At 31.0% G+C, this 23779-nt stretch overlaps 1 protein-coding gene across 5 annotated transcripts in view; it reads left to right on the forward strand.

Moving 5' to 3' along the window:
• LOC116772324 (rab11 family-interacting protein 4) overlaps window positions 1–23779 on the forward strand; it is a 50079-nt gene that overhangs the window by 24382 nt on the left and 1918 nt on the right. For all 5 annotated transcript variants that reach the window (XM_032664464.2, XM_032664465.2, XM_032664466.2 and 2 more), the window contains 5 exons: window positions 5009–5047; window positions 5289–5406; window positions 20590–20724; window positions 22313–22465; window positions 23161–23443. In XM_032664464.2, coding sequence (XP_032520355.2) covers window positions 5009–5047; window positions 5289–5406; window positions 20590–20724; window positions 22313–22465; window positions 23161–23443 — 728 coding nt within the window. The remainder of the gene's footprint in view (window positions 1–5008; window positions 5048–5288; window positions 5407–20589; window positions 20725–22312; window positions 22466–23160; window positions 23444–23779) is intronic.

The following is a 23779-nucleotide window of genomic DNA, read 5'->3' on the forward strand; positions in this document are numbered from 1 at the left end:
TGATCGTATATATTATCAAATATTCCAATTAAATTTAACATATATTTAAATATATATATATGCATATTACGTAAAATGGCCAAAATTAACTCACAGTTTACTATTAATCGAATCTTATTAGTAGTTTTTTTAAACAGAAACAAAGAAATGTAAAAACGTGTTCATCACCATTATGGTGATCAGTCCTCATCGTAACTAAGGCGTCTACATAGCTCGTTACTGAACTTCATCTGCCATTCTCTCCTTCAATCTCACCAACCAAGAGACGAAACCTCTCAGCATTCAATGGATTCACCGTCCGGGTGTTGGATCCATTGCGTTGTAAGAAGAGGAGCTTCAACAGTGCCTGGGACTTGCGACCCATGTGTAGTTTTAAGGGGTCCCTATCTAACGCGCGCTAAACGCTCACCTCCACCGTCCAAGCACCTCTCTCTAACTTACCAAATATAAAAAGAACCTACTAGGACTGCCTTCGAAGTACGGTCCAAGAATGAATTGATATTAGTTCTGGACAGCCCAAATCTTTTTGTAGGTTGTAGAGAGATTTGGCTGTTACACCTCTCGCTCCCACTTCAGCGTACATCTGTAAGGTGACCTTACGTACATTATTCTCTCACCCAACTATAGAACTCTCTACGTACAGTTTACTGATTCGTAGTCTCCACTGGCCATCTGCTGTCAAGCAAAGGTCAATGAAATTCTTTAACTTCTCTCTTCTCATTATTCCATGTTCATGTTTGTTCCGTAACACGTGTAATTACTGTTCTCACAATCTCCAAAACTATTTAATTTCGCCTGCTGTCCTTGCCGCGGCTCCGTTTGCACAACACTACGTTTTACGTTCGAACAATTGTAATGTTACGTTGCAACATTTATGGTCAAACTGTTATAATTTGTGGTCAGAGAAAACTTAACGTTTTATACGACTGAACGACTTCGAAAAGGGAGGTTCTGTATTTTAGCATTTTAAGCATATTATACATGTCAGTTAGTTAGTTAATTTGCTACTCTGGCACTAGTGATTCGAATTGTAGAGTAAATTTTTTTAAACCTTTCAAAAAGTAAATCTCTTATTACCTGGTGTACCAAGTTAGTCTCAGTCATATATTTATGAAAAAGCAAAAATTAAATAATCCAAGAAAAATAAAACTGTTATTTATGACAAATTTTCCGTGTCTAAGTAAATCGCTTATCCCAAAAACATATTTTTTATCTAAAAAAATTCACTATGTTATTCAAATCGTTACAATTATGATCACACTGTATAAACTCTATAAAATTCTATATATGTTTCGCACCCTATATAACGTTTACTTATATTGCTTCTACAGCTTCCTGTTCTAATTCGCATGATTTGTGAACATTTTAATGTCTGTCGTAATTAGCTTTGGATGCTTGAGTTCATGCAATGTATCGTAAAATTATTATATTACGGTTGTATCACGATCTTTAGTCGTCTGTGCATTATACCCCTACCACGTGTTTTTATAGTCTAACCATACAGACAGTGTCAAGTTCTAGACTAATAAATTTCCGGACGTGATAGTATCAACGAAGTTAAATGAATAAATTATTGAAAACTGTCTGTTTGACGTATACCCCTACTACGAGTTGAACTAAACAGATACTCTCAAATTTATCACTAATAAATATTCTCACGTAATAGTATCTGTTTGAAGGTGCAACTTCATGTCAATAACGAAGTTATATTTTTTTAATATTTTTGTTAACTAAAAGCCGCTTATTATTTCTCAGCTGCTATTATTGTATACTTCTTACGATTTGTATAAAATATTATTTGCGATTTTAAACACTCGCTTTATGTATGATAATGTTACTATATATGAGAGCTATTTTACAATAAATTTTATTGTTAGTTGTTTAGGATATAACACCAAACATAATATTTATCATCAGCGATTAATATTAATATGGGACGTCATAACGCTAACTTGTAAATATAAAACCTATGGCTGTATAGTTTGGACTGTGGGCAAATTTGGTTAGATGTTTTAACAACCTTTGTTTGACCAAGATGTATAAATAAAATGTCCTTCTAACACGCAAACGTCAGACGCCAACAGGTAAAAATATATATAACTGTGTCTAATATAAGGTTTATATATCTCTGTCTTTGCTTCACGTCGACAACGTGATCCTAATAACTTGAGATTAAAGTAAGACCCACGTGTCGTCAGGTGTCACGTGAAATTTGTTAAAAGGTGCTAATACAAAAATTAAATCAAGGCATTATACAAAAAGCCGTCTGATTCACATTGATAAAAAAATATATATATAATTTAAAAATGGAACCACATCACATTGATTTCAGGATGTTTACGGCAGGATCGTTTTTTTTTATGTTTCAAGCTAAGATTTAGCAACTGACATTACAATAGTCGTGATGAGAACTGAACGCGAACATAATACGGCCTGCAACTTAATAATTTAATAACGGTTTGTTTGTAGATAATTCATACCTCAGTCGTGATGGCTCACACAACCGCGGACCCGGGACCGTCAGTAAGCCGTCGACGGTCGTGATAGATATACGTGTTACAAGTTGTGTGATGTTTGGTCAACGTGTTAATTTTTTTTCAATATTTTAACTGTTAAATATTATTGTTAAGCTGGATCGTTTTAATACACACATGCATTACAGAAAGCGAACTTACAGGTTTGGACATATTTTTTTTGGTGATATATATTTTACAATCTGTGTTCGATTTTTGAATAGACACAAATATAAACAACAATTTTGACACAACCATTTTAAAGCATTATTGCTTAATAAGTTTCTATAATTTTAAAATTCCTTCATGCTAAATTAAAAATGTTGCAATTCTATTATAATGACCTTACATTTCCTTTTTTATGCTCCAAATAAAGTATCTCGTTAAGGCTAACCAGTTACCAAAATCTATTCCGTATATAACAGAAGTTACGCAATATCCACATTTAATATGAATAAAATGTATTTTATATAAAAATAAATATTATTTACACATAAATCATTGTCAGTAAATACAATGTGAGCGTTGGTGTTTTATAGTGGCCATTCCATTGTTCAAAGGTTCGACATGCGACGGCAATGGACTCGTTTATTCAGCCGTAAGCTAAAATGTTATATGAAAACAATAAAACTATTTGGTAACATATTTCAAATACGGCGCCAAGAACTAAGAAGCGTGTATATAATAATAATCATAATATTATGACAAAGAAACTATGAATAAAATTTTAATGTAGGTACAAATGTTTTATATATTGTTAAAAAGTTATATATATATTGATATGTATATATATATATTTTGTTATTATTATAACGCGTTCGTCACAGACTGTTTGTTTGAAGAGAAAATCGTCGAAAACACTGAAAGTATTTGATTCATGATTTCAACACACGACAATAAACATTACATATCTTAATTAACAACATAAGTGTATAAAAACATTGTTACTTAAAAACGCAATGAAATTTTTCAAAGAATTATTTCTTGAAATTAATATGAACAACACTGAATACGGAAAATATTTACAAATAGCAACAGGCATTTTTCATGATGAATACAAATAACTAATAAGTAAAATGTATTGATATCTTCATGTCCGGAGAAACGTTAACGAGGTTTATACCAAGAATTCTAATCGTCCGTCTTTAAGTCAACATCACATCTTTATTATTTCATCAGTCATATCAGAACGGAACTTCTCAAAATACCATTTTCATTCATCAAAATCTATACAGTATACTATATACAAACATATACTCTATGCAAGTACAAACGAACAAATACTATACACCATAATATTATTTATATGAGAAACAAAAACGTATTTAAATTCGTAAAACACATTTTAATCATTAAGAAAAATATATATTTTTTGTTCTAATTAAATCGTAAGACCTAGAGTATATCTGGTTCCCTATATTGAAGCGTCTATTATACATCACAATCGCGGGTCTTGAACGCATTAAATGCAACGCTTTCTTGGACAATTTCATGGCGCTGTGCACCCATGGTTTCACCATCGTCCTGTCTTTACGTAACGGCACGTAGGAACACGTAACGACTTTAATTATCAACAAAATATCACTTGCATGCAGAAGAAACAAGAAGGAACACGTAACAAATTTAATTATCAACAAAATATCACTTGCATGCATAATGTACTTTCGTATCTTTATTGTAATTTTTGATAAAACTAAAAAATAATCTTGCACGTTCACGAATTACGCGAAAATAAGAATCGGTTGTTTTAAGTTATTTATACAAATATATAGCGTTTTAACTTCACTGTTAACTAGAATCATTGACAATGTAACCGAAAATTATTATAATTATCGGCAATGAGAACTAAAATTAAACTAACTATATGTTAAAATAAGATCATATATAACATAAATCCATTTATTTGTACGTTTTAGTAAATATTAAGTTCAACTACAAAAAAGCATATATACGGTCGAATTGAGGAACCTCCTTTTTGAAGTTGGTTAAAAATTATTAAAATAAACTTATTTCTTAATAATAAGTGCCAAACTTATTTGATTAAATCCGTTTGATGTAATTACTTACGTATGTATTATTTTTCATATGTACAAGCGAAACGCATCTTTCTCTCAAATACTATATTATCATTCGGCTACGTAATTTAGTAATTCAATTCATATCTTACTTATCTAGCCTACTTTTACAAATCGCTAGAGTGAGTCGTTTGAAATATCATGCAATTTTAATGTTTGGTACTCACTCTTTTGTATCATATTCATATCTGTGATGTTACGTAAAAAATTTGTTCCTACGTAATGTTAATTTAATAACATAACTTTTAAAAATTCACCAGAATCTGAAGATCAAAGCGAAAATATAGTTTTCAGACATATATATTATATTCTGTCGTGTTTCTACTGTAGTTTTAAGATTGTTTTAAGTAAGAACACTAATTTGTTATCATTTTCTCAAATTACCTCCTATTAAACGACTTTGTTATCTTTCTGTTTCAGTTCCGGAAAACGTCAAATAGGCTCCAATGTCTTAGCCAGGTAAATATTTGTTTTTAATAATTAGAACAACTATACTTAATATTAGAGTAGTTAACAATATTTTGAACTTAGCGCCATCTACCCACACCAACGTAAACTATTGTGCCGACCGTTTGTTATCCCTAGATGGCATTGGTTTTCTCTCTTTAGAACAGATGTCGCTAGTTGTTTTGAATGAAATTAACGCTAAGGTGTCCTGTTTAATGCGAATTAAGAAGTGAGAACATTATTATTTTCTTAGCCAATTGTATCGGTCGTCGTCCTTCAACTCGTCTGGCTGCGGGTCGGGGGGCGAGCCGGCGGACGATATGTACTCCGATGTATCGCTGGAGGAAGATGTACAAGGACTTAATTATAAGGTGAGTCAATACCACTGCTTCATACTCACATGTCATCCCACCACTATTTTAGGACATGGCTAAATATAACATGTTTTCTCTCTTCTTTGTCTCCTTACAAATATTTTGCAGTGCATTAAAAAGTACAATTTTAATGTTATTTATTCATTTCGATTTAAACCACGTTATTCAATATTGTAACGAACGAACCCTAAGTTATACTCGTTCCGTATAAATAGGAGCACACAAATGAAAACTAAAAAAAAATATCATGAACTATAGTGACCCGATATTAAGCTAATTACTAATTCATAGATCATAGAAATTATTTTTTCATAGCACATTTTTAACCTCTATTACGTTATCCATACATTTCTATAAATACTAAATAGCTGTTAAAAGTAATTAAATAATTAAACACTGTATATATATTAAATGCATGTTTTCATAAAATCACGTACATACTGGCAACACCACAGATTATATTTCAAGTATAATTAGAAAAACTCTTTTGATTAAAAAATAGTTTATGCAGGCACCTGTATATATAATTCAGTTTACCTAAACATATTTACATACACATCTACTAAGATGTCATATCTACATAATTAGCCATAATTACTGGGGCTTTTGGTTAAAAAAAAAATCAATTAAAAATGCCCTGATTTTAGATTTAAACGATGTTACCAGGTAAAAAACTAGACTGGTTAATAGTTACCAAATCTTCAGTTGTATTCATGTAAAGGTGACTCGTCTCTCCGTGTATACGAGGTTAATCAAAAAAATGACATTAAGTGACTGTGACGAACTCATTTAGTTTCCTAATGAACATACATCAAATAATAAGTCTTAGCTTTTCTTGTTCTATAACACTCAGTCCCGCTTAAAAACAGTCTTCTGTTATTGGAGATTTAAGAGTCATGGTAATTTATGACCCATTAAACAATTAAAGTAGGAGCAATTGAATTAGCAGCGATCCATCGGGCCTCTGTGTTAAGGTATGCAGAATACCTCCGCGGGTAGCCAGAATTGAGAATGCATCCTTAATTTATCCGTAAGAGATTAATGAGGCTGATGATTTTATTTAAAATTGCTAAGAAAATAACGAATTTATTCCATAATGGAATTTAAGAATTTTACGATCTTACGCGTTATATATATTATTGGGAAGCTAAGAAAATCCTAACATATCACTCAAAATTTAATGATGAAAGACATTATCTTCCAGCTGTTTGTCGATAACAAGGCTATTTATAATAAATATTTGTAATAAATAAATATATATATATATATATATATATATATATATACATAAGTTATGGTTAAAAATCTTAAAAATTCTCGACTGTTAAAAAATATACATAGTATTGTATGTAGTGTAGAAATCCTCTTCATAGGACACATCACACACGTGTATAAATATCTTAATTCCTAAGGAGACTAAAGCTACTGACCAACGCCATCTATTGTCTGTATCATATATTATTTGTGTCACGTGATGCCTACAAAGTACGAGCGTTATGACCCACCACGAATTACTAGGAATTTCATATTAATTTATAGCTTTTATGCTATTCTGATATATTCTATCAATTAATTAATTATACTTTTAATATTAAAAATATAAGGAATTCCAAACAGCATAGAATGCACTGACAATTCGATTCGCTTCATAAAAACTTGCAATGATATTCGTAATACAATTTTAATTCGAGCAACAAACCGAGTCAAGTTTGTTTCTGTTGATAAGGAACCAGTTTCCCCGAAAATAATGACAATGTACAAGAACTGGTTCCTATTATCGTGTGTCATTTCAAAGTCATTGTTTGTCGATTAACATTACCTCAACTTCCTTCCTTGGTGATGCTCCGATGACGTCACTAGCAAGCATGCTACCTTTTAAGGCCGCAGCTAATAGCCAACTATAATGCGTTATGAGATTTTGTTACGTGTCCAGAAACATAATGTCTAGTTATGGCTTAAGGGTTCGCTGTTGTCTCTGGAATTTGATTGAAGTTGCAGTAACGTCTTTTTTTCTGTGTTACGTATCTTTCGCTGAATTATCGACAATTGTTGTAGAATTAACTGACACCATTCACCAATTTATGAGCATATATATTTTGCGTCGAAATAATACAACTGAAAAGTTAAATTCTGTAAATGTATGTCAGTACATGACCTTGAAGGTTCATAATTTTTAGACATTTGTTAGAAAGATAATTGTTTTGGCTAGAATTAATCTTTTCTAATTTAATTTACCTGCATGTAATTGTAATTATTTTTTTTATTAAATTATAAATCTGTTAAAGAAAATTATAAAAATATATAACCAATAACACTTAACGTAACTAATTAGTATACGTAAATAAACTTAAATGTTAACTATATATATCATATAATGAAAGAGTAACATTATTTCGAGAAAATGTACTAAAAGAATAAATACCTAAATAATTTTAATTGCGAATTTTTAATAATTTAATTAGTAAAAAAATAAAACAGGCATAACCATAAAGTTATGTCCATTGACCCCGATGTGATCAAGGAAAGGTATCAAACAATGGCTGTCCCGGTTCATTTGATACAACATGGCGGACGGAAACGCGTGTGCGCCTTCCGGTCAGATGCGTGCCTCATATCATAAACAATATGGAATCATAATTAAGTTTATAATGTATTTGTTTTGATGTTACAAAATAGTTTCGGTTTGGATTTCATTATAAACAAAATTATATATTTACGGGAGCTAAGTCTGTTAATATTCCGTTTAGAAATCAAAAGCTTTCTATGTATAAAGTTGTAAAAATATATTTGTTTCTGAATTTTATAATTCAAAAAATAGATTTTTATAAATGTACACCAGAAACTAATTTAAGCTCGATAGTGAAGTAAAGACTATTTAACTATCTGGTCGCAACCTGCAATATTAAAGCTCACCGAATTCTAGGAATAACTATCAGTTAAGAGAGTTGCGTTCCAAAACGAGTTAGTTTATTTACAACAAGGTTATCGGTTATAAATGTATACAAACGACCGTTTTGAAATCGGCGACCAAAAACATTTCTCATACTTGTTTGTATTCACCTAGTAATTTTATTACAATATACTATAAAATTATCGTCTGTTTGACTTGAAATGCTATAAATTTGATGTATACAAAAGACTTAATTTGTTTACATTTTCATCTCGTCTCCCCGCACGGCTGCTGCGTTTAACCGAAACGTCGTGAGCGTGTAGTTTAAATATTAAAAAACGGGTAGTAATCCGAAAATATCAGTTTTATATAGATTTAACTTATCTATCCTCATAGAAAACGGTAGTTAAATATACTATTAGTTACACTGCTACATAGTAAACTTAATATTGGGTATACAGATTGGAAAACATCATCCAACGCAATATTCTAACGAAGCAAACAATTCTACAAGGGTTATTTTGTGTATCGTGGGCGTTATCCAGTCATTTAAAATAAAGCCCTAATCCAATACCATAAGATACAAATTCGATATTTGTTTCAAACAGACAATGTCTGGGAGAAAATGCACGCAACATTACCTGTATAAACTTAAGCTATGCAGAACTAACGCTGTGAATACCAGAATTAATTTATCATTAGGTTTCGTAATGTCGCTTATGTTCGAACAAATATATAGTGTATTTAAAATACGTCACAAAATACTAACCAAATTTTATCTCTACGAGATGTTAAGTGTTGTACGGTGTATCGATTAACTGTACTTGTTATGTTATATCGATAAAACTGTTTTTATTATGTCATATTAATTTCATGGTTTCATTAGTGTGTTATAATATAAAATTGTCTATAAATATTTTTATAGCTATTATATAACTGTATTTTAAAATACTGCAGGCGTTTTTTTTTTATATATTTGATCCAATTTCGCTTACTTTATGCGAGACGGGAAGATTGTATGAAAGTTTTCGTCGCACGGAAGTACGAATTGTATGAAATCTATGTTTAAACGTATTGTAAATTTAAGCAAAACAATACGCGTGGGCTCGTGTGGGTTAAGCGTGTCAAGGATGCGGATAGCCGAAATAGCTTAACGATTAAAACGATGAATTGGAACAATCGAATATAATTCACTCAATGAAAGATAGATGAGGAATATTTTGATACACTTATATATAGTTTTAAATAAATAAGAAGTTTATAAGAAATCGTATTATGCAACGCGTAACCGGGCTCCCTTTAAGAAAATCGTTTGATAGTGTATTTTATTAATAGTTTGACGTCAAACTGAACAAAACTGTCTATAGTAAAATAATTTCGACATATTTTAGTGAACCTTTCTGCCGATATTATCAAAAAGAAATCACTTTTGTTATTTGTATCGGTTACAAAAGAAAGCAATTAGATCGGTATCTTTAATATAAAGCACAAACGGATGTCGCAGTTCATGTAAATATGTAGGAAATCAATAATACACCCATATTTCATATTCCTTATTACACATGAGTTGCTCGCTAATACAATTTAATGGGAAACCTTACAGGTGTTAGACATAAAATTATCTAACGGCAAGAACATGTGAAAATGAAAGTCGCTAAGAACAACGTGCGAATTCACCTGTACTGAATGTATGAGTTCTACACAATTAAGTTATAGCTACGGTTATCTACAGTTGATTGCGGATTCCGTGTTTAAATACGCCTGGGAGATATAATCTAACTTATAGATTACCATTGTTTATTCTGAACGCAATATATACTTATAATTAACTTACTGATTTGTTAAAATTGTTTAATAATCATCGTAAATATCGAGAATATTTTATATTTGCATAATGAATTTATTTTTTTGTTAAATCGCAAATAAAATATAAGAATACCTACTTTAAAAATTTACTCAGTCCTGACAAATTTTAAGAAATAAATAATGAACCAGATAATAATATATGTTTTATAATTTTAAAAACTTAATGGAGTAATAAACTCTGTAGGGGTGTTAGTAATTCAGGTCGCCTAACGATAGCACTATTTTAATTTGAAGTAGGCAACACGTTTCCATCATCTGGTATTCAAGTCGTTGTTATAATTAGATTTAAGTGGAACAAAACGTTACCAACATCCATGTAGCCGGCGTTCAGATTTTACCTTTTATATAATTAATATATACGGGACCTCTGTACATATATCTTATTTATATGTTATATGAGAAGTTAAAATCTTCGTCATAAATTTCTTTAATATTAATATCCAATGAATAAAACTAATGTTTTTCGGATTGCTACGCGTATTTTATTATTTTAAATAACTACATACTCCCGACGTTTCGGTTAATTGCAGCAACCGTGATCGCGGTCGGGAGTATGTAAGCTTTTTAAAATGATAAAATAGGCGAAAAAATATTAGTTTCATTTAAATTATTACTCGCGATAGTCTAAGATCTCATTATTCATATCAAATGTTGCGTTATCGATGAACAGAGATTGTAATATTATCTCAATACATCGCCACGTCCGTATGGACCACGGATATTTTCCTATAGTTTGCCCTCCGATTATGTCTATATTATCAACACGTTACAAAACTATTATTTATTATTAATAATATTTTACTACCATTACGGTTTATATTTTAAATAAATATTGTAATCAATTTGAAATTTACTATTACATTAAATTGTCGGACAGATGCAATCGTAACTATTGCACGTATCCTTAGTAATGTCTATTAGAATAGTTTCTCAGCGTAATATTTATAATCTCAACGATCTTATAATGCATGAAATATTAATAAAATTCAAAGGAATGAATAAAGTAGCTCATCTATCGCATGACTCAGTGGAGATTCCGTTGAGGGTCGATAGATATCGCATGTTCAATAACTGCTGAACCAGTCGTTTCTGATGAATTTTCAGACAGTAACAATGGAAATCACATTTCACTGACATGCGACAAAGAAAATGTACTTTTCGATTCCAAAAGTCGCTTTCATCTCGTTTTTCCTTAAGCAGGGACACTGTATGATAAATCTTCTTGTAAAATCTAAAATTAAACACGCGAATCATATCTGATAAATATATTGTGTTATGAAATGTAAAATTTGTCATCAAGATGGCAAGATAGTAGGAATAGGAATATAGAGATAGTCGTTCAAAAGAAAGTTCTGAGAACAAAAAGCTAACAAAAGACCGAATGAGGTCGGATGTGGAGGAACATTCTCATCACGATCCTTGAGTATCAGACCTCACAGCCAACTCAAATGTAGGTTAGTTCAGGAGTTATCATCTGACAAACGCTTTTTTCTTTACAGACTTGCTTACGTTAAATAAACTTCAAATATATCGAACATAAATCCGTTTAATCAAATGTTATATCCTTGACCAACATCAACCAAAATTAACGTATAATTTACGTATTAAATAAAAATAATAAAATTATATTTCACTTAGTTATGTAACATGGATATATTGGCATCATTAGTTCTTGTGCTACTACTGCCAACTGATTACGGAGTAACAAAATACATAATGGCTTATTGTTCTGTTATGTTTGTGTAATATAAAATGCGAGATAATATCTAGAACATCCCACAAATTAACTGACAGAATATTATTAAGACATATGTATGTATGGAAAAAGTTTGATTATCTTAAATAATACATGTAAATTTCGTACAAAGTTATAAATATTTATCTGTAGGTACGTGATTACTTAGTCATGGCATATTTAAAGAATTTGGCAAAGCCACTCGTAATCTCATCTGTAGCACCAGCAAGATGTAGTGCCTGTTCTATTTCTGGCGATGAGTATGTGTAAAATGACTGCGGCCACATGGATATCATCTTTGTTTATTGATAGAAGACACTTGTATCGTTCATTATTTAATTTTACACGTTGCTCGATTAGTAAGTAATGTATGGAAGGGTTAACACAAAAAAACAGTAATCTATTTACTTATCGACCACCTGTTATCTGTTGAATAACATCGCAGTGATACAATTCAATCTAAGCAAACCATTTCACACGCTCTCACTAACAATACCTTCAATTTCGATGTCGGATTAAATCTTAGCGTCTTATTTACTTCTTGTATTTCTCCATTTCAAGCATAATGAGTTAATTATTGATGACGTGATACTCGCTTTCTCGATATTTTCCTATTATTACGATGATACTCAAACAGGAAATTTCCACGATCTATGCAATGAGTAAATCTATTATAAAAGGAAGCAGTAACAAATCTCATATAAACATGCCACGTTATTAAACCGGGCCCGTTAAAAGCGTCTCCCAAATGACCTATCATTGTGGTGACCCCTGGTGCATAAAATAAAGAGATGAAGCCGACTAGGGGAGCGATGCAAGGGGTTATTGCCTTGGGACCGTCCATCAGTGCATATGTGCAAGAGCGAATAAAGTTTGTGTGACGCCTCCGAATGATTATCACAGGCCGAAGCGATCTGCGGAGGGGGCGTTTAGTTCAAGCCGCCGCTTCAAGTCGTACAGACGTTTGTGCGATTCTTTCTCCTCATTGCTTAATTTTCACTTGTGATTGATTTCAAATTAATTCAATGAAGCTTTGACAGTCTCGTTGGGACTTGAAGTTTCGCGAAACGATGATAAAAAAACCGTTAAAAGTTTTGAATAGACTCCGACACAGTCTATTCTTACCGGATATTTTGATTCTTATATACGACAACAATTAAATAATTACATACGAACGCTAGCAATGTTTTATGTGTTGTGAACAACTGTTTTGACTGTGTGATGGAAGTTCTTATAAATACTTACGTTATTTATACGCGTTAACGTGATATTGTATAATTCAGTGCCATTTTCCAACTTATCTGTACTAATCTAATCCATTTTGGAAGTCAAATTAGATGTTGATTAGATTTAATGTGTTCGTGCAATAATAGGAATAGCCAAAGAAGTGTTCCGTGGACATTTTAATGTTGAAGTCCGGGTTTTTCGCTCGCTCCAGAGATATGGGTGAATCAATTGATGTCGAGGACAGTTTGGAATTGGAGTATGATATGTGGGATGGTCAGTTCGACTTTGTTGGACCCCAAGAGACTCCTATACGTGATCGGATCACGTCCGATACCAGCGTCCCCGAAGACCTTTTCACTGGTGGTCCACTGACACCACATCTGACCAACGGTGTCAACGGCGGTAAAAAGACGCCAGCACATCAATGGTGCGACAACCTCTCAGACCAAGTAAGGACACCCACCATACAAAGCTCTAATTACGTCCAAATATGACTCCGTTATTGTCCTTAATTGAATCATATTGAATTTACCGCTTACGATAGTACACGACGCACCAAGTGCCTCCAATTACACCTAAAGTATGTTATAAAATTGAAATTTTAGATTATGAATGAAAATATAAAGAATGATTTAAATAGGTAAAAAAATATATAAATAAGATGTCAAGTTTATGAAAACTATGAACCGCTATAGAAAACAAAAGTGCTTTATCGAGCGATTGGAGCGCGACGTCTCGGATCCTGATGTTGGTACCATCACCGATTGCCATCACGCGATCCACGACGTCTGTAAACAGATCCGTTATACCGCCACGCCGATATCTCACCTAACAACACATAATAAGGCCCAAAATGTTCTGCGTGATTTTATACGCGTTAAATACCCGCAGCATGTACACGCGATCTCGAATACTTGTTCAAACTATTAAAACAATTCGCGTAATAACTATGTTTACTTGTGATTTTTTCGTTCGAGATTATTCTTTAATGTTTGTACAGCTGATAGGATTGATGTATTTGAAATCACTATCAGCATCCACTACCACTTACGGTAAAGATTATCAGAGGAGGCGACATAAGGTTATCAGTTGATATTTCTTGCACCCAACTCAAAAAATATCTCACCAGTTGATCAACAAAAAAATATTTTAATGTAACCGAAGATATACGTATATTGGAAGGATTTATTCTTTGAAATTATATTGACAAGTTAAAAACAAATCTCAATAACTCAAGTCTGACAGTTAAACATTTACTCACATTTAAAAACTCACAAACATATAAATTTTAAACAGAAACTAGCATAAAATCTATGAAATTAAAAAGTTACATCGAAGTTAGTAAATTATTGATAATACTGAATTTAAAGGGAAAAACTCGGAAGGTTTCTTTAGAAAGGTTACGCTTGTCAAGTATTACGACTTAACGCCTTGCTATAACAAGTAACAACCCTACCACAAGTTTGCAACGTCACACTACTTACCGACCGTTAATAGTTTTACATTCTAAAGTCTTCTCATTAATCTATTAACTAACGCATGGTCTACGATTGTAAAACTTGTTGTAATTATTCTATTATTAATAGAAGCACTATTCTCTTTATATAATACATTGACATAAGTTCCGTCACAGATAATAGAAAGCCTTGGAGCTAATTAAAAACATTGTTTCTTTATTTTTATCTTATCTGTCATCGTTGATAGATTTGTTTTAATAAAACACTCACTAGATAATCAAAATGTATCAGATATTTGAATACATCATAAATATTTAAGATACAAGAAGTACATACAAAATAATAAATATGTTGTTTTTTTTATATAGTTTTCATAATATTATTTGCTTTAGTTTATTTGATATATTGAATTATCTTTAATTGATATCGGTTAAGGCAGTACGACTTTCATTTCGAATTATTTCATTTTATAAAGACTCCGAGTTTAATTTAACAAAAATTATATATGTATAACTTACTTCAGTAATTTAATCCATGGAAGTTTATCAAAGGTCAAAGGTCGTTCGTTCTGTTGGTGATAAAATTCAGTATATTTTACACTTAAATTGACTTTCAAGTTAAAGCGTGATATATTTATTTATCTTTATTATAATAAAGAATTATATGAACATTTCTGTAATTTTATATTTCTAACAAATTATTTGACATTTCTTCTTAACTCGTAAAGATAAAGAAAACTAAAAAGTGAGTTTTATTCCTAATACAGGTATTTTTTTTCTCAATATTAAATATTAACAAAAAAATAATAATAAAAGAAACGATATATTTTGAACTATTTATAATAAAATCACCTTGTAAATGAAAGTTTAAAAAAACGAGCGTCTTCATATAAAAACGCGCAGTTTTAAAAACGAGCGTGTTCACTCTCCATTTCTTATCGTTTTTATCATCATACATATTTATATAGATTTCACGATCGATAAATTTTATTATATTAATGAAATACGACTTCATCACACTTATTATTCTTGTTTTTAACTCTAACACGAGATTGTTATCAATGATAGCAGCGTGTTGTGTGATCTGCTTCTTGTATATAGATAGATAGATGATTTCAATGTTATTTTGATTGACAGAACAAAATTTTCCTTATCATATTTCTCATGATCTCACGCGATCGCATACACGAGGAAAACTTATTCATATAAAAAAAATATTTAATAAGTAATCGTCTTAATTATAACATATATTTAGAAATTTAGAAATTTTCTCATTCGAATATATAAGATTATATATTTAGAGGTCAATGACACTTAAAAAGCGTTATGTTTAAATATTTGAAGTAGCGACACTTCAAATAAGCATTCAATTTCATTTAAGTATTTATTTGTATCATGAAATATATTATTTGATTAGTTATTTGAACACAATCGAAGAACCAAACAAATGCCTAAACTGACTAGTATAATCTGATATAAGCTACAGTCTCGCTATTAATTATGTATTTTTATAATATAACCAACAAAATACGTGGACCAATTTAATTCAAAACATAGAATGTTTAGATTATGCCCCAATTATACTTATGTCTATAACACGTCTAGCAAATTAAAGCTTTTATAGTATACAGTAAAAACTCCGACTATCAACTATTTTTCTGCAATTTATCTAAATTGTCTGTTTCTCAGCTTATTAATATAAATCGGGGGATCTCACCGTTATCGCCTCCTATTGATTCGATCCGGTCAACGGGTTCGCTCAGATCATATCTTATTGCTGCTACAAATTAATATCATCTGTGGGAAACGTACTTTTTTATTCTCCTTTACACAAACTTCCAACATATTTCTATCAAAACGGAAGAATCTTTTTATATTTTGTCCAATCCTTAGTTACTTGTACATATTTACGTTTCATTACGTAATTCACTACGATTTTCATAAATGAATTTAACTTATATTTTTTCATTCATAAAACATCGCATATGATAGTATAACTATATGTTTACTAATGAAAAACTATAGTCTCCGTTTGTTTCGACAATGCTAAGCCGTGGTGAACTACGCTCTAAATTCCATGCAATTGTACATAATTCGTCTCGGTATCAAACGATAGAGCTGATAATTTTAATTTTAAATTTAATCATTATAATACGAAGGAGTGAAGCAAACATGACAGTGATTATTAATAGTGTAACAGTATATGTAACCGTATACAGGATATGAGATATTATTTCAGGATATTATCAACTTACTCGTATAATAGAATAAAAATATTTACATTAAAAATTATTATAATATAAATATAAATACGAATCGATGAACCTGTAGTCATTTTAAAGCGCTTCACTTTCTGGTACATTCACCGTCAATTCGCTTGTTATGTACAATATATTATGTGTTTAGAGAATACATGAAAGTTGTAAGACGGGCTACAAGAAAATTCTCTGGGAAGTCACGAGCAGACATTCAGTTGTGTCCACTGATTGCTCTCGGTGATACCAATACTAACCTGCATTGTGTTTATTAATTCCAACTACACGTTTCTAAGTTTTAGATTGTCTCCACAATTTAACCGACTTCAAACAGGTCGATTCTGTGTTTAAATACTTTGACTTCGTTATTTTTGCAGTTCAACATCTATGGGATTGTTATGCGTTTACATATCTCAAAGTGAATCGAGTTTTGCTGCACGTAATGCGACTTTTTCATTTTAAAGAGTGTGTTTTTTTTAACATTAAATTTCTACTTTTCACGTATTCTATACACGTGAGGTACTTCGTATTCGTTTCACGATATTGCTTTACAATTAGTCAAGTTTTCAATCGAATATTATACTCGGTTTCCTTTAAATATATATGTTTCTTTATTTGAACCTTATATGAATATGTTCATGTATATATGTACTGTTAGTAAAAACTAAATAGACGCGGAAGGCTGTTTTCATTGTAGTATCATTATATTTATAAAGGTCAAATAGCATACTTTTTTTTGTCACAACCACTCAAAACGATATATGTACATATATATAAAATTAAAAGACAACTTTCTAATCATCTTTCTAAGACATTATAATAATTTAAACTTACTATACATATTCAGTATATATTATATTTTTATTTTATTACAAATGTTACAATTTATTAGTTAACTAACAAACTCACTGAATAAATTATAGCTGTTTGAATGCTGTTTGCATTCACAAACAAAATATATACTAAAAAAAAACGAAAAAATATATTTTTATTACATATATTGGAACTGTAAAGACAATCTCATTTTATTTTTTTTCCCTTTTTGATGATTTATAATGTCATCAATTAAAATTCTACATATAATCAGATAAACAGTTCTATTAATTTGTAAAAATATATTATGTATTATTAAAAAAAAAAACAACAACAAGAAAACCTTTATTTTTATTACAGAGGACATTAAATAACATTATTTTGTTATTTTTAGAAGGAATGATTTTATGTTGCCATAAAAAAAAATCTATTCTAATATAACATACATAGTATTGGCAACACTTCTGATATTTTTTTAAGGAATTGTATAAATAAGCGAAACTATTTTACAAAAAATATAAATTAATTTACCAATTTTATGTGTGTGACTACAAAGTATAATAAATTTTAGTTCTAGAAGATTCTAAAATATGTATTAATTATATTTCTTAATACTTTTCTATTGTATTTACCGTCGGATGATTACTATGTACCAGTGATATTAAACTACAAAAATCAATCCCTATAGACGAGGAACGTCCAAGTCAAAATTAATCATAACACAGACTAAAAACTTAAATGATCCACTTGAATATAGCAGCCGAAGATTTAAAGCACTACAAGGGAACCCATTAAATGTTATCCGTTCTTAAAGACTCATTGAACAAATTGACTGCAGCTGACTTATATCCTGTCTCCGAATAGTGAATACGGGGCTGACTCAAATATAAAACTAATTAATGATGAATCATACTCAGAGAAATGTACTTAACACTAGTTTTCATCGTCATAGTGCATACGAAACGTCTCGCGTTTGTCATTCAATACATACTATATGCAACTTTTTACGTATGAAAAACTGTGAATACTCCGATTGTCGTTATACATAGATGCAAACTTGTAGTAAGCATTATACTCAACTTTTACTCTATAGATTTTAATTTTGGCGTTTTTTCTTAACAGATATGGTTCATGAATCCATCTTCTATTCATTTTTTATTATCTGTCATTCACGGTACATTTTTAATCTATGACACCGCGTGAAAGTTGGACCAAATTATAATCTTTAATACACCTTAATAATTATTACACTATCAATAACTTTCACAGATAATAAATTAAAATGATATAAAATTGTAATGAATATAAAAAATAAGAGCAATAGGATTTCACAGATTATATACATACATCTCGCACATTTTAGTGTTTGTTTCTAAATGAATCATTTCTGGCGCCTTTTCAATTTCTTGTTCATTATAAAGTCATTGTTATTTTGGATATTTGCACCCGTTAATATATTTTGAAAGATATATTAATATTTAAATAGTTTTAGTCGTTGACGGGACACGTTCACCGCTCTCCTTAACTTAAACAAATCCCTTCCTGTTTGTCGTCTATGATTTGCAGATACAAGTATCTACTCATACCACTTAATGTACATACTATATCCTCCATAGCCCGTGTGGAGGATTGATAAATCTTTTAAATCATGAAACTTAAATTGTTAATAAAATAATCAGATTTCTAAACGGAATTTTATAATTAGTATAGAATATATGTTTTTAAAAAAACATATACGTTTTAGGTAATATGGATATTAAAGTTACGTTATTGGTTAGTCTATAAGAACAGTAGGTACGATAGACCCCGTCGTTGGAAGCCATCTAAAAATTCTAATTTCTAATGTCATTAGAAATAATGAGCTTAGGTATTGAGACGAAAACAATAAAAACTATTTTAAATATCCTCTTTTTTTTCTCTAATTTTGTAGTGTTCCACTAAATGTCAAGGACGTTATATACAACCTTTGCAATATTTGAAGCCTTGTACACGCAAATAATGTATTTCTTACATTTTTAAATTCAAATGTAATGTTTTATGAATATGTTTTAGTTTTTTATAGGCGTTTATTTAAAAAAAAAAATAATGTTAGTCTTTTTTTAATGCTTCCATATGACCCGTAAGAAATGATTGGAAATGTTATTTTATCTAATTTAAAACCGCATGACCTAAGGAAATGCCTCAAAATGCTATTAATTGCTAATCAACAGGCTTGTTTATTTATGTATTAGAATATTGTATATAACAAACACAACATTCTATTAATTTATAAAATCTATATGAAAAGACTATAGTTATTAGTTTTATGATGTTCGTTGCATAAAATCACAGCTGGTAATAAAATTAATACAGTATAAAACGTACGTGGAAAGTTATTTCCATCTCAAGTTCACAGAACAATTCAAGGTCAAGAACGAATCACTAGCGGACGAGCAAACTTTACACGCATAACGATCGTGTTTGACAATCAGTGTTACGTCACTTAATGCTCTATTACAAAACCTGCACTGTCTATACTTGACACAGATTGTCCTAAATATTAAAAACATTATGTAAAATTTCTTTTAAGGAAATTACGATATATACATATAATCTGTACATGTTATGAATAATATTGATTATATATTACATTGTAGTGAGTACGTATTTTGAATGAAACTACGTTTAAGGATATAAATAATATACAAAGCTTTTTTATGTTTTTAGTTTTTACATTTACCCGACGCTTCGATTGTTTTACAGCATCCGTGATCATTGGCAGACGGAATGATTTCATCGTCGGGAAAATATTAAAATTAAAAAAAAAATACAATCGCGTGATTACTATTTATATCTGAAAAACATAGTTTTATTTTAAGTTAGGCACAAATTAAGAGAACAGGAATAAAATGTTTAAAATCATATTTATAATGTTAAGAATTCACAATACAATTCCCAGCTTCAACGTTTGCAACAGCAAGTGACGTCACTAGCGGACACCCAGAGCACAGCAGACGAGAGGTACGCCAGAGCTAAAGCAGAAAACGCCGTACTACAATCCAGAGTACACATGCTGGACGAACAGATAAGAGAGGTACTCCTTATATATATACGATTAATTATTTGACTCAAACATCTGTATATTTAAAGCTATGTATTTAACGATTAAAAATAAAAAATAAAAATTGTGCGTTGAGTCCCTCTGCGTTGAAGAAGTGAAACTTCGTAATGTTGGAATGGAAACAGGAAGGGATAGAAATTGATTTTTAAGGATTTTTTTTGTGTTTCTTTAAGACAAATTTTATTAACATTACTTACAAGTCACAATTGGTTACCTGCATGGTGCACGCGTTCGAGCGCCACTAATTCCCTCTCGGTTTGTCTCTTTTAGTTAAGCGTTAAACGTTTAACGCAACCGTTTTGGAAGTCGCATAAGAAGTTTTATTTCAAAAAAATATCCTGACCTTACGTATACGCCCTATGTATCGGAAAAAAATATCGCCTTGGCATAGCAAACATCTTAACTGAATGAATTAAATATTTGCTTAAATAACGCCTTACAGCAAGTTTGTCAATACGTAAGATTATTTAAATTTGAATTTCCTTAACTACCAATTTCCGATAAACTAATTGTCGTTCAATATGAGTATTTCGTTATATTTGTAACAGTATACACGTAGTGTGTAATATAAGTACAATGAGATCAAACGAACGCAAACGATTCTCATTACAGGAATGGCGCAACGATGTATGAAATATATGTCTGTTCTTGTTTACTCACACAAACTACTGAACCTGTTTTAATAGAGTTTCTACTGGATTTTTTCATACATAGACCATTAGCATGTCTGTTGCTCCCGCTAGTCATGTGCTACTTCGAATTGACTTAATTATCTAGTTTATATATATTTTATGACAAAAACAAAGGAAAAGAAGTCGTTTTAGAAACTAAAATCTCACCTCATGATCGTACTAATCTGAGTATCAATATCATCCTTAATGTATTTGTATCTATCGTCACATACATACGAATTCCCGTTTCACATTCAGTAACCCGCGTCGATACTGTAATGCGCTAAGATTTATTAATACAAAACTTTTAATACGTTAGCGTGACGACAAAAGAGAATAAGCAAAAAGAAATAAATACAAAAAATAGCGGAGTAAGGCTTCTATAAAATATTTATCTATAAGACAAATAATGTTCAAGCATTGTGAAATCAATATCATTATTTACATCGAATTTTCATTACAATCATGAAGAAATTGCTTAAATTTATACAAATTTGTAAGGTATTTGTGGTTTAACATTAGCAAATCGAGGCTAGCGTGTGCAGTACTCGTACGCAATTAATTAAATTAGGCTCGTTTGAATGAAATCGGAGGTAAAAAAAAAACGAATTATCGTTTTAAATTATACATTTTTTTATATTGATTTGACTTAATTACACATATGTTCAGTTGCTGCGTGTGACTGATCAGTCATTGTTTCAAGTGAACGGTGAGCACACGAGCTGTATACTACTCACATAGTCGAGTTAATTGTATTATGAAATAGTCACAACCTAAAGAGTTCTAAGCTTGCGTATAACGGTGTTATCTTATATGTGGACATAGAAATATGATTATTTAATATTAAGGTATCTTCTATGAAAATGACTGACCCGTCTTCGATTTGTCAGATCGAATGCAGATGCGAGGAACGTATATCAGAGGAGCAGCGTCGTTGTAGAGAAGCCATCTCACGTGTGGAGAGGGACAGGGAAGCTCAACTCGCGGCCCTCACCGACAGACTGGCGGCCGCGGAGGCTGAAGCATCACACCTTAAACAAGAGGTCAATGAACTTTTATCTTACCCTTACCACTAATATGAATCTAATTACATATAGTTTACAGTACTTCATTCTTAATCTCAACCCGTAGTGTGATCGAAAGTTTGAGTTAAAAAACCAACTTAAGATAAAATTACAGGTGAACTCGAATTTACATACAATTTCTCGTACAAAACAATAAACTTACAACCTCTATATATAAATATTTTTTTGACTGCTTCCATTTATATCGTCGAAAAAAATACAACTCAATACAAACGAGTAATAAAAGCCAGTTTTAACCTTCCTGACTTTTAAATTCATATCATACTAAAAACACTGAATTCAATATATTTATATAAACGTTTAATTATAACATAACAACTGTTTAATACGAAGTTTCATTCTTCGTTATTACGACTGTTATAACTTTAAACAACTTTCTCAATTCAATATCCGTCTTTAGCGATCACAATTATGGCTTGTTGATATAACACTTACCTCAGCGATTGTTCCAGTCGATACATATTCATAGCAAACAAATCCCTGGATTAATATATTATAGTCTTGGTTATGCCACACGGGTTTAATATTTAGCCATGTAGAACGTTAAAAATATGATTAGGAAAGAAAAATAACGTGAGAAAATTCATTTTCCAACACCTGCCAACATTTTCCAACAAAATAAATGTACTCATATACTGTATAAATCCAAACAGGTGGGTCGTTTACGTGGTGTAGCTGAAACTCTCCGTGCTAACTCCGAGACCAGTGCTCGTGTGGCTCGAGAGGCTCAAGAGGCTTCGAGCGAATTGGCGGCACAGTTGAGTGCGGCGAGAGAGGCTGAGAGGAAGGAGAGAGATGCTGCGGAGATCGCGAGAGGACAACTGGCGAGGCTCAAGGAAGAGTTGGAGGACATGAGGGACGTGGCTCCTCCACCCCCCGACCCGAGGCTTCAGGAACTCACCATGGAACTAGAGTTACTACGGACTCAGAACAAATGTCAGTTGATATTGATTGTATGAGTATTAATAGTAATATAATGTAGTGTGATTTTGGAGGGTAGTTGCTGAGAATGACGGATGGAAATATAATTTAAGTTTCGTACTGAAACAGTTCGGATACTGAGGTGAAAGTTGTATCAGCTCGTGGAAATATAAATGTAAAATAATGTTCGGGATATAGTTATGAAATTTTAAGAAATAAAATATTAACATAGACTTGTATAAATAGGAAACGTGCTAAGTTGGTTCTTAAATTAAAAAAAGAATCTATTATTTTGATATATTTTGAATTTTAACCAGAAGATAATTTTGTTATTGATTAAAGTAATGAAGC

The sequence above is a fragment of the Danaus plexippus genome, chromosome 12 (genome assembly GCF_018135715.1).
Source record: "Danaus plexippus chromosome 12, MEX_DaPlex, whole genome shotgun sequence".
In the NCBI taxonomy this organism is placed as follows: Eukaryota; Metazoa; Arthropoda; class Insecta; order Lepidoptera; family Nymphalidae; genus Danaus; species Danaus plexippus.